Source organism: Silurus meridionalis, chromosome 6 (genome assembly GCF_014805685.1).
Source record: "Silurus meridionalis isolate SWU-2019-XX chromosome 6, ASM1480568v1, whole genome shotgun sequence".
In the NCBI taxonomy this organism is placed as follows: Eukaryota; Metazoa; Chordata; class Actinopteri; order Siluriformes; family Siluridae; genus Silurus; species Silurus meridionalis.
The window spans coordinates 28,291,195-28,307,900 of record NC_060889.1 but is presented as its reverse complement, the minus strand read 5'-3'; the positions used below and the strand labels follow the sequence as shown (position 1 = coordinate 28,307,900).

The following is a 16,706-nucleotide window of genomic DNA, read 5'->3' as shown; positions in this document are numbered from 1 at the left end:
AAAAAAAAGTCAGTTGATCAAAACTATTTGCACCAAACGCGAACACATTTTTATATTGTAATTAGAATATTTATAATTACAATACATCATATTTATATTGGATTTCAATGACTGTTAAAAAAGTATTTCCACGGCCGCAGTGCGCGCATCCTTGCGCGTTCACGGGGCTTCCAGGTAAGAGCGCGCATTAATTGACTGCGTGCACGAGCAGAGCGCGGTTTGTTAATGAGCGCGCGCAGTCGGTGGGAGCTGCTTTGCGGTCTTGTTAGTGTATGAGGAGAGGGAACACACATGGTAAGGAGCCGTTTTACACGCTTTTGCTCGTTTTTTTACGTTGTTTTTTTGGATATTTTTCAGCGTTTTCCACTTTAAATTGAACATTTTGTTGTTTATAAACGCCGGCAGCAGCGTGTTGTTTGTTCTAATAACCGGGCGAATGCTTGAGTTTGGACTCACCTTCTCCTTCAATGTTTTCTCTTTATTTTTATTGTGTTTTCAACATTGTAATTTGAACATATTGGGAGTTAAAATATAAAAACATCATCTTGGAAAACTCCTGGCATCTCTTATCAGATTCCCAAGCTACTCATCTGGACTGGGTTTTGGTTCACAGCTGTGCTTTATTTTGTTTTTAAGAGTTAAATTGTGACATTTCTTGTCTTCTTAATGTGCCTTCTAATAAAATCGGGCCCAGGCCTCCAGTGGTGTCCCACCTGAACCAATCCACCTCACAATTCCGTCATTGATATCACAACTGTCAATATAACGACAAAACCATCATTATTATAAAGAAACGCAGTATAACAGAGCGCTGCATCACATTGTTTCTCATCGGCAGATTTCGCTCTGTCATTACTAATGTAAGAAACCCAATAAACACAATTCAACTAATCTCCTTTCACTGTAGCCACAACTGCACCTCCTGCATACATCATCTCCAGCAGAAGCATCGATATTCACCTCATCAAATGACCCCTGCAAAATGTTGTGCGTTTTCCTCCATGTGTTACGGTTTTCCTGGGGATTTAAAATGAAGAGAAGGACTTGCTGGCCCTGACAGTCTGCCACTGGAAGAAGTCAAGGTCCTGAAAAATATAAAATAACTTAATGTATTTCCTATAAGTTTAGTCTTAAAAACCTCTAGAAATCAAACCTAAAAACAACAAAATTTTATATATATATATATATATATATATATATATATATATATATATATATATATATATATATATATATATAAAATTATAAAATTTTTCAAAATGAAAAGCAAAAAAATTGGGGGACAGGTGAAACATTGTATTATAAAAGAACTGTATTATATAAATGTTTCCTCTTGTTTACGATTTCATTATATTTAGAAATAAATATAAAGCATTATTTTAGCATCTGCTTAACTAATGCAAGTTTAGAAATCAGTGAAAGCTAATAGGTCAATGAAAGTATGGATTATTAATACCTTAAACAGCTATTGAAACTATAAGCAATACAGCTATATGCTTGTAATATGTCACCTCTAATAAAAAAAATTCACAAAGCTGGTCCTCATTCCCCACCAACCTGCCCCCCCCCTAAGTTTTTCCAAATTGAGAAAATACCTATTCAAATAGATTGTCTACATCTTGCTTCCAATCTCTTTGTGGATCCATTTCATTTAAAAAAATGGATCACGACTAAAGAAATCTTAATTTTAGCGATAGTTGGCTTAAACTAATTTAGGCCTCTGTTAAGGCCAGTTGCTAAACACCGTATTTTGTTTTTGATGTCATGTTGAGATAGGTCTTCATTGTTCGTGGTCTTAAATTTGTCTTTGTACAACCTGCAATCCAAAACCGTATCCATTTTTGTGTAAAATTTTACATCTTCATATTGGAAATTGCATCATTTGTAGATCTTTAACAGCTAATTTGAAGTCAAATCAGAGACTTGGTGTGATAGTCGTGTTCATGTCGAAATCTGGTAGTCGTTCAATGTTTGAAGTGCAAACCAACTCCCCTAAGAGAACACATTTGTCCACTACACGCTTGACATTATAATAAAGGTCTTCTGGCATTTCTGCTGTTTTTCTCCCCCTACAGGAGGCTGCTATTGATTTTAAGTCCCTCCGGGCCAAGTTTCAGGAGCAGAGTCAGCTGGAAAATAGGCTGGTGGGTCTTGACAAACCCAAACGCTTTCCACCTATAGTAAGTCATGTCTATTCTTTAACCAATTCTTCTGCTGAGGACAAAAATTTTTCCATCCCACCCTTTAACTTAAGAGACGACCAAAAGATGCTTTCGATTAAACGGCCCAGCACCGCGCCATCTTTTCCACCTCACACGAACGGTGTCGGAAGTGGTGTCATGAGACGTTCGCTCAAAGATCGTCACTTGCCTCTCGTGCTGCCTGCATCATTTTCATCATCTAATAACCTTCCAAAGCAGGAGGTCATCGCGTCCTCCAAGCTGGTCACGTCTCCAATCAAGTGCAAGAAGAAGACCATGCCAACGCCTTTCAAGCCGGCTAAGTTTTCCAAGTCCATTAAGGAAATTTTGGAAGGCACAGAACATCCTGAAAGCAGCAGGATGCACACTGTGGAGAATGGATTTAGCCATCACAATGGGGGGTCAAACCCAGGGTCGTCTTGTCCAAGCCCAGAGCAGCCATTGCCACAGTCTCCTACATCCGAAGATCTGTCTGACGGTGGGAACGTTTCTAGCGTCCTCAGCACTCTGGAGAGAGCCAAAAAAAAGTTCTCACCCAAGAACCTTCTGAGTTATACCAGACCCAAGAGCTTCTACTCCAGTAAAGGACTGATGAGGAGCCCTCCTTATCCTGTTGAGTATGAGAACTTTCAGCGTAATGCAGATTCTTCATCTCTAAGGTCAGGAGGATATCAGCCTGTAATCTCGCCAAGCGTCAATGAATGGAATTTACCACAAGCCAATGGTATCAATCATAGTAAGTTGACCAAATGATTGTATAACTCTTATCTGGAGTGGGGAAAGATCTGTAAATACCAGAAAATTGCAATTTTTTTTCTTTTTCTTTTTTTTATTGTGTAGAATCTATACCGGAGCCTGTTTTTCACCTGAATGGTGACATGAAACCAGTCCAGACTGGTTCTTGTGTGCCTCCTCTCATTAAAGCTTTGCCAGGAGTGACAACATTGGGGCCCCCACCCATGAAACCACCAAGACCACCACAAGTTGATTTGATTGCTTACAGGACCAACAAGCTTGGTGCCTCCATGAGTAAGTTTATCATCTGAGATAGACAGACCAGATATTGTTTGATAAAAAATAAATTGGGCTTTTAGGGCTAGTTTTTGGAAGATTAATTTTAAGTTTTAAATGCGTTTCCAAAATGTGATCTGCAGAGTTGTTGCTTAAGATGGACATCATGAAGTAGTAGCTAACAACTGAATGCTTTGGAGGCAGAAAACAGCAGCCATGTTTGAGGGGCTTTGAACAATACATTTTGATCAGTTATATTCTGTTTTAACTGTTTAAGGTGGTATCACAAATATTTTGAGACTTGCTTTGTTTAAATAAAAAGTACTTTATTAATCTAAGTTAACACACTATTACCTTTAAAATAGTCCCCTTGCACAGCAACAGTGCTTCCAGTGTTCCTGCCACTTCTGGAAGGTGTCATGGAACTCTTCTTATCGAAGCATGTCAAGCATCTTCTGCTATATGTGCTGGATCTCTGCAATGCCTTCCGCACCCATCTCTTGGCCTGTTACAAAACAAGTCTCAAAACTTTTTAATACCACCTTCTATGTAACTGGATAATACAGTTCCCACCCAAAATAGGTATAGAGGCTAAAAATGATCCCCCTCTCTGCATAATACCTCGCATCCATTTGCCCACTATGTTGCGTTGTAAGCCATAAACTTTGCTACGTTACTGTACGTTCTAAATGTTTGTCTTTCCAGACCTGGCTCCTAATTCAGGCAGCGTAGCTGCTGAATCTGTGGCTGCTGAGAATACCCCAGTGCCCCCACTCCCTCAGTTTGATGCTCCTCACTTCTTAGATTTTACCAGTTCTGTTTTGGAAGCCTTAAACACCCATGTAAACCTTGCGGCTCTTAAGACGGAGGCTGCAGAAATGAGTGCTCCCCTGCCAGAACCTGAAGAGGCGGTTGATGACTATCTTCACAATGATGCGATCCAGAAGCATGATACAGGGCCTGCAGAGGTGGTGGATGATGATCTCCACAGAGCAGGTTTAGGACATGTGGCTGATTCGCAATCAATCACGATACTTGAAGCTCAGCTCCAGGAAGCTGTGACCCCGGAGATTCTAAGGAACTACCCCCAGAACGTAATGACCGATTCTTATATCACCAGTGAACTACCATCTGAACCAAGGTTTGTTTCTATTAATTGTGGAATATGTATTGCTGCTTGTGTTAACATGCATCATATTTTGCAAGCAGTAATGTTTAGAGAGAACAGAAGCCACACCTTCTTTACTGGAACTGAAGGGTATAGAGGCCAGACCTCCTTTACTGGGACTGAGGGGTATAGCAGCCAGACCTCCTTTACTGGGACTGAGGGGTATAGCAGCCAGACATCCTTTACTGGGACTGAGGGGTATAGAAGCCAGACCTCCTTTACTGGGACTGAAGGGTATAGAGGCTAGACCTCCTTTACTGGGACTGAAGGGTATAGAAGCCAGACCTCCTTTATGGGACTGAAGGGTATAGAGGCTAGACCTCCTTTACTGGGCCTGAAGGGTATAGAAGCCAGACCTCCTTTACTGGGACTGAAGGGTATAGAGGCTAGACCTCCTTTACTGGGACTGAGAGGTATAGATGCCAGACCTCCTTTACTGGGACTGAAGGGTATAGAGGACAGACCTCCTTTACTGGGACTGACATTCTGTGGTCATGTCCTTTTACTGGGACGATCAAGCACTAAAGGCACATCTCTACTATTGCATAGAGGCCATGTTTCTTCCAATGGGTCTGATAAATGTAGAGGCCATGGCTCCGTCACTGTTACTGGCAGGCAATGAAAGCCCACCTCTATTTTTTTCTTGTATTATGCTGGAAAAAGTTAATAAAGAAAAAAACAATTAGAGAGAACGCGTTTCACTTACTGGTTTGTTTCAGCATCAGCCAGCGGGAAGATTATTATGAAACCTGTGACAACATCTACGAAGAGGTAGAGTCGATCAGCAAATACAGTTTTGGGCAGCATTCTCGCAAACGCAAAGGAGCTCCAAAGAGTAAGTGTTGAGGCTGTTTATAATGATCAAGGTGACTGAGGAGCTGTTGATAATGTGTTAATATTGTGTTTTCAGATCCCTATGCTGAGTCGCCGGGGGTGAGTCTGATTTTCATCATTAGAGGAATTAGAGATGTGGTATGACTTTTGTTTCAATTTTTCTTCTTATTACAGAAAGAGGACACACGAAAGAGCCTATGGCATGTTGCACAGTGGTATGAAGGATTTTTTTTTATTTTCTGTGTCAAATTTGTCTGGATATTGAATGCATTGTTCTGCTTTTCCTGGACATTTAGAAAAAAAAAAAAAAAATCTCACTCCCCTGCAGGTCAAATGGGCCCTTTGAACCAGTGGTGTGACCCCTGCTGTCTGGGACAGGTACTACACTACAGTCAATGCTATGAGTGCTGGCAAAATATTTCCCCAGCTGGGTGGAGAATTTCTTTGAATCACTTGTTCAAATGGTCTTGAATGTGACTAAAGTGTGTGATAGTAACTCCTTCTGGTTCATCCAACCATCTCCAAGAAATGATTCCCTCCAGGAATTTCAACAATCTGGATGCTGCGACATGTCTGGCTGACACAAAGTCTCCTTTACTGTACACAGATTAAATGTGTGCCTGTAGTACGATACTTTATAGGGTGCAAATATAAACCTGTTCACTATTCCTAATGCGCAACAAAGACAGTCTTCCAATGTAGCGTCTTCCCATTGATTGATTTTGTGGAGTTCAGTGAAAAAGATGTTGGACCATATAACTGAGAACCAAGTCTCTCTGGATGAATGTGTGTTTACAAGTCCCTCTTGATATGGTGTCAGTAGTAAGCAGCAGTAGTGTGCATATTAAATATCGCAAATGACACCACAGTGCAGTTTTGATTCCGATTGGGAGGTGGTGGTGTTGGTGTTTTTTATTTAAAAAAAAAAAAAAAAGAAAAGTTGTTTACTATAACAGCATTGAAAAATTATGCTAATTGTAATTTCTTTTGGTTTATCTGTACACAATACCTTTGGCATATTTTACCTCATTTATACATCTGCGCAGTTCGAAGTTAAGGGCCATCAGTGACAGCTGGCTGGTGCTGGGATTTGAACTCATGACCTTTCCAATCCACATTACTTCCCTAATTGCATGGTGATCTCAGTCTCATTATACCTACTTAGAACATCTTTATTCCTCATTAGGTGTCTATTTGCTGTTATATTAAGCTCCACTCGTCTGTTCTGCTATATATTCGAAATTTAGGATATGTTAGTAAAGTCAGATACTGAGGCAGGTGAGGTGAGGAGGCCTGGGGTGCAGTCAGCATTAACATTTATCCTAATAGGGTTGGACCTCTATAGCAGGAGAACTTCTATATCTTCCAACGCATGTAATGCAGATCTTCATGGAGCTGGGGCATTGTGATGCTGGAACAGGTTTGAGTCTCCTAGGTTAAATGATGGAACAATTTCATGCCACATCCAAAAGTATTTTGATTCTATAGTAAATCTAATGTCTGAAGCACGTAAATCTCTCGTGTCGTGCATCAATCATCTAAAGTTTTACGCTTCCACTGCCGTCTCTTATAGTTCTGCATCGGCGAGAAAGGAGCGCTCAAGCCCTGACCACCACGAAGAGAAAGAGGCACGGAAGCGAGAGAAGCAACGTCTGGAGCGAGAGAAGAAAGAGCAAAAGGAGAAGGAGAAAAGGGAAAACGAAATGAAAAAGAAGTTCAAAGTGAGCAAGTGATTCTGTCTCAGGGATCCGCTAATTCCTGCTCCATGCGAATTATCACTTCCGTCTTGATGGACGTTGGTGATCCATGTAGAAATTTGTCAGGGCGTAACCCTCCCACTTCCACCAGTCCTTTTGTAGCAACATCCAAGCAAACCGCGCTCACAGTCACACACCGACATTCGAGCATGTGCGTATTTCTTCAGGGGTTTTTGGCTGTGCTTATTATCTTTTTTGCGAAGATGACACGTTTCTCCGATGATAACAAAGTACACTCGAACAATCGAAATTATTACCTGTCAAGCTGCAAAGCTCAAAGGCTCAGCATCCATTTTTCAAATCCTTTGAATCGCTCGAGTCTTGTCAATGCTCAGAAAGCAATAGAGATGAGGATTCGGTCTCATTCCAGCTCCCGTCTTTGTTTTCGTTCACGGTTGTGCAGCTTAAGCCGTTATTACCATCAGCAGAAGTGGACGTTTTCAACACACTGATGGTTTCAAAGTATTGTTCGAGAGACATTTGTTTTCCTTCGCACTGACTTTGACTTCATATCGAATGGCTGAAAGAGTAAAAACAGTGGCCAAGTGCTTCATTTGAAGGAAGAAAATTATATAAAGTGGATTCCGATTCAATAAATGGTAAAAAGTTTGTGGACACCTGATCATACGATTGTTGTGTTTGTTCTTTTTGAGCATCCCATTCCGCAGTTAGTCCACTTTTCGCCATTTTAATAAGGTCCACTCTTCTGGGAAGATGCTTCTCTAGATTTTGTGGAGATGTGAAAGATTTCATTCCACCGCAGAGCTGTTGATACAGCCTTCACCCAATTCACCATGTTTATTATTGATGAGGTCAAAGCTCCTATAGCAGATCTTCCACAATTCGTCCAACCCTTTGGAAAGCACATTTTCATGAAACTAGCTTTGTGCACATTTGGAAAATTTTGTTCCACCACATTCAAAGACGTATACAATTGCGTCTCCCCAAATTTGTGGTAAGAGTGTGGAGAAGAACCACAAATGGCTGGAAAAGTCAGGTGTCCCAATACTTTTGCTTATATAGTGTGTGTGTGTGTGTGTGTGTGTGTGTGTGTGTGTGTGTGTGTGTGTACAAGATGGAATCTTGCATATGCGTTAAAGTAAAAAACACGTCAAGGATGATTTTGATTGGTTTAGAAGGTCTTTTGGTGTTGCAGATCATTCAGTTACGTGACGATCATCTGTAGAAAGCCATTAAAGGTTCACCTGAAAATGTAAACAGATAAAAAATAAATAACACTATTATTTAGTCGTCTCACTTCTCCCTTTGCCCCAGTAGATCACCGGACAGGAGGAGCCCATGTATCATGCTCGCGTCCTGCTTGCCAGCAAACTGCGCAAACACGACCTTCAGGTGAAGAGTGGAGACACGGTCAGCATCATCCGAACCACCAACTGCCCCAAGGGCAAATGGCTCGCCAGAGACTCGCAGAACATGTGTAAGGAGGCCATGCTGCAAAACTGCACTTACACTAATGGTTTTTAATACAGTGTGGCATCATTGCGGCTTCATGTTCTCTGTAGAGAAGGTATAGTGGTGGGTTTGGGGAGAACAGGTTCGTAATGGACAAATTAGAGAATATTTCGTACAGATATCCCTTACATTACTCATTCCTTCTTTTAATGATCAAACCATTTATATAGAGTCCCTGAGCATTGGGATAATGTCGCCCTCTAGTGGAGTTTATTTAATATCGCTGGGAAGGTAGGTTCATTTTAGTGACTCGGTTCTTTGAATCTCGGCCATCAGTAGTCATTTAGTTAATTTCTTTCCTTAGATTAGGAACGAATTGAAACGTTAAATTGTACAATAAGCAGATCCCCCAACAGGACTTTATACATCAACTTTAACTATAGTTCCAATCATTTTAAATATTTATATATAACTGCATAGTGTTAATTGCAGTTCGGTTTCATTTCGGTTTCCTATACATTTTGGTTTCCTGTAAATAATGTACATTTTGCTTTCCTGTACATAACGTACAGAGATTTTGCGATGCTTCGCTCATGCGCGTATAGTAGAAAATTAACGGAATCACTCTGAGATTGGTCGTTCTGAGTCAAATTATAGACCTGTTCAAAATGACTCGCTCTTCTGAACCGCATTAAAGACTCATTCCGAATCAACAAATCGTTTATGAACAACCCATCACTAGTAATTAATATATTATCAAAACTAGTGCACATTTTGACACCCATGTGATGTGTATCTTCTGTTATGGTGTAACTGTGTGTGTGTGTGTGTGTGTGTGTGTGTGTGTGTGTGTGTGTGTGTGTGTGTGTGTGTGTAGATGGCTATATTTCAGTGATGAATGTGGAGTTGAATATGAAGGAGATGTTGGAGTTGGGGAAACGAGCCTCGCAGGCAATTGGCAGAGGACACGGCGAGGCTGACACGCTCAGCCTCAGCAGCAGGTGGGGGATCATATATCATATCTGAAATATGCATCTAACCAGGAGGGCAAATAGCAAATTTTATAAATATAAAGATTATATTATAAATATGTAGTCAGATAATTGAATATGAAATGGGACATCAATTTTTTTGAAGCAATGGAAATAAAGGCGCACTCTAAAGCACACATTAACCTTTACAATTCTTCCATTTTGCCATAAATTCTTATCTATATCTAGATTGGCTAACAATTATAATATTGCTTCATTGCCTTGCTCAAGAGCCCCAATAGTGGTAGCCTGGTGGTGCTGGGATCTGAACTTATGGCCTCCTGGTAGCTCATTGGTTAAGAAAGAAAAGAGGAAAACTGCTTTATACTTGTCACGTGTCCCTTTACAGGGCAATGAATTTCTATTTTCTTGCATATCCCAGTAATGTAGGGAAGCTAGGGTCAGAGCTCATGGTCAGTCATGGTACAGCACCCCTGGAACACTGAAGGTTAAGAACCTTGCTCAAGAGCCCCAAGAGTGCTAGCTTGGCAATACCCAGTAACCCAGAGCTTTAACCACGGAGTTTCCACCTTCCCATTGAATTCAAAGGCATTGGACTTTTGAAACAGAAGGTCATGAGTTCAAATCCCAGCAACCACTGAGCTACCACCATACCGCCTATTATACATGTAATCTAAAAGAAATATTGTTTATTATACGCAGTACATGCAATTGAAATGCTTTACATATCCGTGAGATTTTTACTGCTTAAAAGACAAAAAAAAGGTTCTAACACCATTTGCATCTCCAGCAGGTCTTCATATTACAACCCGGTTCTCACAAGCAGCTGTAAGTCCCTTTGTCTTTGCATGTGAATCATCTTCGTTCGCTTGGTCGCTTGGTATACCATGCTGTCCTTTTTTCAAAATACCCACTTGCATGTCTTCCCTCACCACTTCCATAAACCTCCTCCTTGGTCTTCCTCTTTTCTGCCTGCCCGGTGGCTCCATCCTCAGCATTCTTCTTCTAATATACCCAATGTCCCTCCCCTGCACATGTCCAAACCATCTCAATCTAGCTTCTCTTACCTTGTGTCCTAAATGTCCTACCTGAATGGTCCCTCTCTGAAAAAAACAAGCTTGTAGTGCTGGCCTGCTTCTAATCCAGTGTTTGTATGTTTCTGATTTCCTCTGCAGTCACGGATGATAGTGAGGAGTGGACCGGGGAGGACGAATCCTTGGCTCATTTACATGAAAACATGTACGTAAGAGAAGCATTATTATTTATCTGCTTTATTTGTATTGAGGATGAATTTGTGATTCAGACTGGTGTTTCTTTTCTTGTGTGTGGAAATCCAGGTGTCCTAACCGTGCGGTCTCAATGCCTGATATGTGTAAGTCTTGTCTGTCTTTTTCTTCTGAGTGGTTCCTTTTAGAGGTCCATCAATTCATTTATTTGCTGGAACTGCAAAAATCCATGTCGATAGTTTTTCCAGGTTGCGTCTGAATTGAGAGGGTCTGCTGTCCTCATACAATACAAGAGCAGCCTCTAGAATTAATAAACAATACTTTTAAAGCATTTATTTACTTCAGTTAATGTTACAAATGGAATCTTACTTCAAAGCATTATCATTTGGTATAAATCAAATAGCACAGGTAATCCCAGAGTTATGATGATTCGCCTGCAAAAAAAAAATATATATATATATATATATATATATATATATATATATATATATATATATATATATATATATATATATATATATATATATATATATATATATATACACCTTTTTGTACAATGTGTTGGGAAGCTTCTAGGATGTACACGTCTCCCTCCTTAAGATTCCTTACTCTTACCAGCGTTTGACAAAGTTTAATTGGTTTTTCAAATTTTTCATCTCTTTTCTCTCTCCTTTTTTATTGCCATTGCCAGACAAACTCTGCCTTCCACTTACGAACCAACACCCACTGCCACAAACATATATACTGTACATTTTATACATTTTGATAGTGATTATTTATGTAGTGTATTTTGTTAAATGATTACGTTTATAGATGTGGTGAGGGAAAACATGCTGGTTTGAAAAAGGCAGCTGTAGAGATGATCGGCTGTGGTGACCCCTAACGGGAGCAGCCAAAAGAAGAATTGTTTAAAAAATTAATAAATAACTGTATACTATCCCATACTGATCACCATTCTTTAAAACTCCTGGGTAGACTAGGCCATGTCTCCACTTAACAGTATTTTCAAGTTACGATGGGGTCATTGGAACGCATCTTCATCGTAACTCAGGGATGACCTGTAATGCTTAAAATGGCCATCTTTAAAAGTCTTCACAAAAAAACAGAGCATTGAAAATACATAAATTTTTTTTTTTTTTTTTTTTAAACAGTATTCATTTTTAAACTATCGTTTGATTAATCAGTTACCAGCAAGTATGATCCAAGCGGTCAAACCTCTAGTTTCTTTATAATAATTAGTCTAAATGATGTTTGACTCATTCTTTATTCCAGTCAACGCTATTGCCAGTAATCACCATGCTCCGAGTGCTGGAAGTGTGGAGGACGTTTCCTCACAGTAAGCTTGAAGAAATTAAATCCTATTCCACTGAATTATGGGGATTTTTCAGCAGGTTGGGTGGTGCACATGTGTTTGAATGAGGAGGCCTGGAGTGTGGAGGAGTTTTGATTGTGAGTCTGGGTCACTTTTACATCAGAGATCCTTTACTAGATATCCAGTAAAACCTCACGTTGTTTGTTTTTCCACAAGGATGAAGGTTTCATCACATTGGTGGAGCGGGGGGGGGCGGGGCATTGTGTGGGCAGGGTGGGACAATACTCAGTTAGATGGCTTTCCTTTCTCGTAGCAGCAATAACAATCTAGTCAACAACTCATTTTCAAATGACTTTTCCTTGCTACTGAATGCAGTAATGCTTAAACTGTAGTGATTTACAAAGTGATGGTAAAATCTAGCGTTCATGTGTTTCTTCCCCTCCCCAGTGTAAATCATGAAGCTCTCCAGAAGCTTGCAGTTTTCTTCCAGAGCACCAGAAATGATCTGCAAGCCGAAGCAGACTCTATTTCCATCAAGTACAGTATCCTCACTCTGTTCTGTTTCTAATAGAAAGAAATACTACTACTCCTCTATTGGTAGGTTTTGACCCAGAGCTTTGATACGTCATAGGAAGTATATGAATTTGACATTTCAAACTCGTATAGAGAAGGTTATCTAGTGTGACATCCATGTTTGCTCTAGAGTGGTTTATCTGCTAGGCTAGTCTAAACTATATCAGTGCTGAATAAATAAAAAGCATGAATAATGTTTATCTTCATTTTAAACGCATGTGACAAAAATAAGTTTTACAGATATTACACAGTAGTCTGTTTTAAACTAGACAGTCCACAGCTAGGTACAGGGCCATGCAGACATTTTGAGAGGGCAAATAAACAATATTATCCAGTTGTTCCAATTGTGCAATTGAAGATGTTTTGATAGCATAACACCACAATTACTCATGGCCGATAATAACAGAAACCATTTGCTGCACTCTACAGAGTGGATTATGAGTCAGTGGATTTTTAGCAGTGTGGTAAGAAGGGCATTTCAGCTGATGAGGGTGTCGGACATTGGCTTAACCACAGTAGTGCGTAATACTACATTTATCTGAATAAGCTTGAATACGTAGTTATGAGAGAAAGAGACTATTAATAATGAAGCTGTTGGCGTTAACTCTCGGTGCTCGTTTGATTTCTCATTTGAACGGCTTCTTCTCCAGTTTGTCAAATTCATCTTTCGACTCTTTTATCAGGATCAGCGTATGCACTGTCACCCCACATGCAAAAATCCTTCATGTAGCTCAAGTCATTAGGAAATTATTACAATCGATGTATCTATTTTTATGTGAAATGGAACTGGACGTTGCTTTGGTTACAGGGAATTATCAAATCAAATCAAATTTTATTCATCACATACACATACATACAGGGTACGACATGCAGTGAAATGCTTTATACGACGGTCCGGTATGAGGGGAATGGGGTGGGGGGAAGAAAAAGCAGATAAATAAAGTATAAAAAAAACTATATAAAATATAAGGATATATAAAAATAGGTATGTAAACAAAGAGGGAAAAAAAATGTATATACAAAGAAAATCCTTATGGCAGTAGACAGTGAAACAGTAAACAATGTGTACCAAAGTGTAAACAATAGACACTTTTAGTGGTGGGTTGTCCATAAATTAATTAGTTTAGAAAATTAATTAATTAATTTCAAATTAATTAATTTAGAACTGACTGCAAACTAGTGAATTTTCAGCCAATCCGAATTCAGTATTCAGACAGTCCTTGTATCATGATACAAAAAAGTTATATTTTACTAAATATACTAATATTTTTGTTCTGGTTTTGCAGCAACAGTGGTCCAAGTGAGTCAGAGTTATTTGTTTGTTTGTTTGTTTGTTTGTTTGTTTGTTTATTGCTTGCACTTACAAATGTGCGTATGGCACTACTTTCGATTTATAATGGGATGGCCCACACATTGTCATTAACATTCACGGGTTAAAGGACTGTTTTAATCCTGAAGCTTCCTGCTCTTCTTAATATTGTCATTCGTTTTTTTTTTTTGTTTGTTTACTGAAAGGTTTGCTGTGTGACGTGGAGGAGCCTCCGTACATGTAAGTACGCCATTTGGAAAAGTTGGTTTGATGAGGTTTGCAGTAAATTTAGCTACAATGTGCAGAAAAACTCTGTCTGAAACGGTGCTTATGAGACCTGTGTATTTAAGGATGGAGAATCTCTGGAGTGACCATGGCTTCTTTGTTCTTTAGTGAGGAGGACCAGTTCAGTTTCACAGACGTTGAGCTTCTGCCTCCTCCTGAACTCTACGCTGACTTTTTCTAAGTTATCAGGTTAGTTTTGGAGTTAAAAATCTTGGGTATCGATTCTGGGTTTTATTTGTTAATCCCCCCAATCAATACTTTCAGTCTCAGAAACCGCACTGTGAAGGGACTATTTTATGCCACATCCAAAGACAGTTCTCCAGTTGTTTCTCCAGCATTGTGGTTAGGAGAAAAACTGCATTTGGCTGAAAAAGTCAGGTGTCCAGGGAGTGTATAATTTAGGTGGTGATTTAATGCTCTTTTTTTTTATTTTTTTTTTTATTATTTTTTTATTTTATTATTTTTTTTTTTTGCTTTCTTTCAGATAACCGATGCAGTTTCTACTCGTCTGTTTTACACTCGGTCACACGCTCCTGTTAGCTCTCAGGAAACATGGTCCAGTTCTCTGAGGGTTGCTGCTGTGAATGCTAATGCTCCTTCCTGGGCATCGGTTTCAGACCGAATCTTCAAATCGACTCAACACTAAAACTCTTTTAGCCAGAAGAGCGTGACTGTGTGAGAATTAAGTAAAAAAAAAAAAAAACAGCTGTTATAAAGGTGAACGAGTTCTAAAGATTCTGAAAGAAAAAGGGCTTTAGCACTTTATGGGTGTGAAAATGTTACACCACGTTTGGGCAGTGAAGGTTTTGCACTAGTGTTTTTTTTTTTTTTTTTTTTGCAGTGTTTCTGCTTTCTTCCTTTTACTTTCATGTTTGAATGAACAGTCAATTATGAATGAATGCAAACAATAAATATATTCATGTAGAAAAATAACCTGAAATCCACTTTGTGTGTTTTTATACAGATCATATTTATTTCCTTTTTCTGCTTCATATTGCTTTGCTTATTTTTTTTAGATCTCTGGTTATGAATTTGGTTACTGGTCAGAAGGTTGGGGTGTCAAACCCCAGCCTTACCAAGCTGCCACTCTTGGGGCCCTTAAGCAAGGCCCTTAACTCTCTGTGCTCCAGGGGTGCTGCATCATGGCTGATCCTGTGATCACTGGCTTCAAATAGTTTGAGCTTCTGTTGTAAATGAAGGTAGATAACCAACAGGGGGCGCTGCAGCATTTTAAAGTGCTGTAGAACTGCACTCCTGCTCTTAGAGAGCCGTTGAAGGTTTTCTACTGTATTTGAATAAAGGAAGTCCTGGGTCCTGCTGTGATTGTTTCTGGATTTTTAATCTTGTTGTGTAAAAGTTTAGTCTCAGATGTAGAATATTGTATACTTTTGTATGTATAACCTTTAAACATGGATTTGAACAAATCAGTCCTGGGACTAAGCAGCTTCAGAGGGGCACAAGTTTGGATTCCTAATGATCAAACCAGAGAACACATATGATGAGAGGTTTCAAAAGGAAAAACACTTATTTCTTTATTACACAATACACAGAGTCAGCCATTATTCAGCGCCACTGTAGAACAGAGGGTTGAGGGCCTTGCTCAACGGCCCCAAGAGTGGCAGCTTGGCAATACTGGGGCTTGAACCAGTGCTTTAACCACTAAGCTATCATTACTGATGGTGTTAACAGGATGTTCAGTGTGAGTATGTGGAGAACGAACTCAAAACTGACAAAGTAAAAATACACACACATATGGAGAAAAGAACTGAGTTTTTCAGCCATATGTAGTTCTTCCAATAATCTATAAAGTCGGAGGCACACAATTGAATGACATCTTTGGATCCCTCACTTGAACTAGATGAACCCAAACCTGTTTCAGTATAAGCTCCATTAAGATCTGCTTTCCATGGGTTGGAAGATGTGGAAGTTCCCCTGCTATAGAGCTCTAACTCTATTGATCACCATTAGGCTGAATGGAAACACTGACTCCAGGCCTCCTCACCTCACCTACATCAGTATCTGACTACCATCACCCTTGTGTCTGAATAAATCTCCAAAAATCTAGTGAGACATCTACTCAGAAGAGTGGAGTATATTATAAGAGTAAATGGGGACAAAAAGTGGAATGGGATGTTTTAAAAAAAGAATATACCAATTAAAACAATATTCTGTCAGAACTGGAGTTTTGTGTGTGTGTGTGTGTGTGTGAAGGTTTAAATGGGAAAAAAAAGTAGTCTGGGATTAGTCTGCTATTCAGAGGCATTAAACTGTTTTAAAGTGGTAAGAACAACACCCAGCCCCCAACACACACACACTCACACACACTCCACACTCCACACAATGTTAATTTCTGGCAGTCATTCAGTGCTAAGTGAGAGCAAAAGTTTCTCTATTAACAACCAGGTGATGAAGCAGAACTCACAACACATTTATTTATTTATTTATCCCTGTGCTCTTTATTTATTTATTTATTTATGTAATTAATTAATTATTTAACTGAACCGGCTTCACCATGCAACAAGACGATGAGCCGAAGCGACGAATATCTCTGAGCTCTTTAAGCGTTATTTAGAGAGCAAACAGACGTCTGGAGTGATATTTATCATGGAACAACCTGCCCAGTCA

General features: G+C 39.5%; 1 protein-coding gene across 1 annotated transcript; it reads left to right on the top strand.

Annotated features, from left to right (window-relative positions):
• The first annotated feature begins 165 nt into the window (after positions 1-165).
• si:ch211-188c16.1 (uncharacterized protein LOC562677 homolog) lies at positions 166-15,014 on the top strand. The gene is made up of 19 exons (XM_046851955.1): positions 166-294; positions 2,076-2,937; positions 3,042-3,230; positions 3,918-4,353; positions 5,100-5,215; positions 5,291-5,313; positions 5,389-5,429; positions 6,788-6,935; positions 8,250-8,409; positions 9,262-9,385; positions 10,170-10,204; positions 10,552-10,615; positions 10,714-10,748; positions 11,875-11,938; positions 12,362-12,451; positions 13,774-13,787; positions 14,003-14,036; positions 14,190-14,270; positions 14,566-15,014. Exons 1-18 carry the CDS (start codon positions 292-294, stop codon positions 14,260-14,262), a joined length of 2,511 nt encoding a protein of 836 aa, XP_046707911.1. The 5' UTR covers positions 166-291; the 3' UTR covers positions 14,263-14,270; positions 14,566-15,014.
• Positions 15,015-16,706: the final 1,692 nt, after the last annotated feature.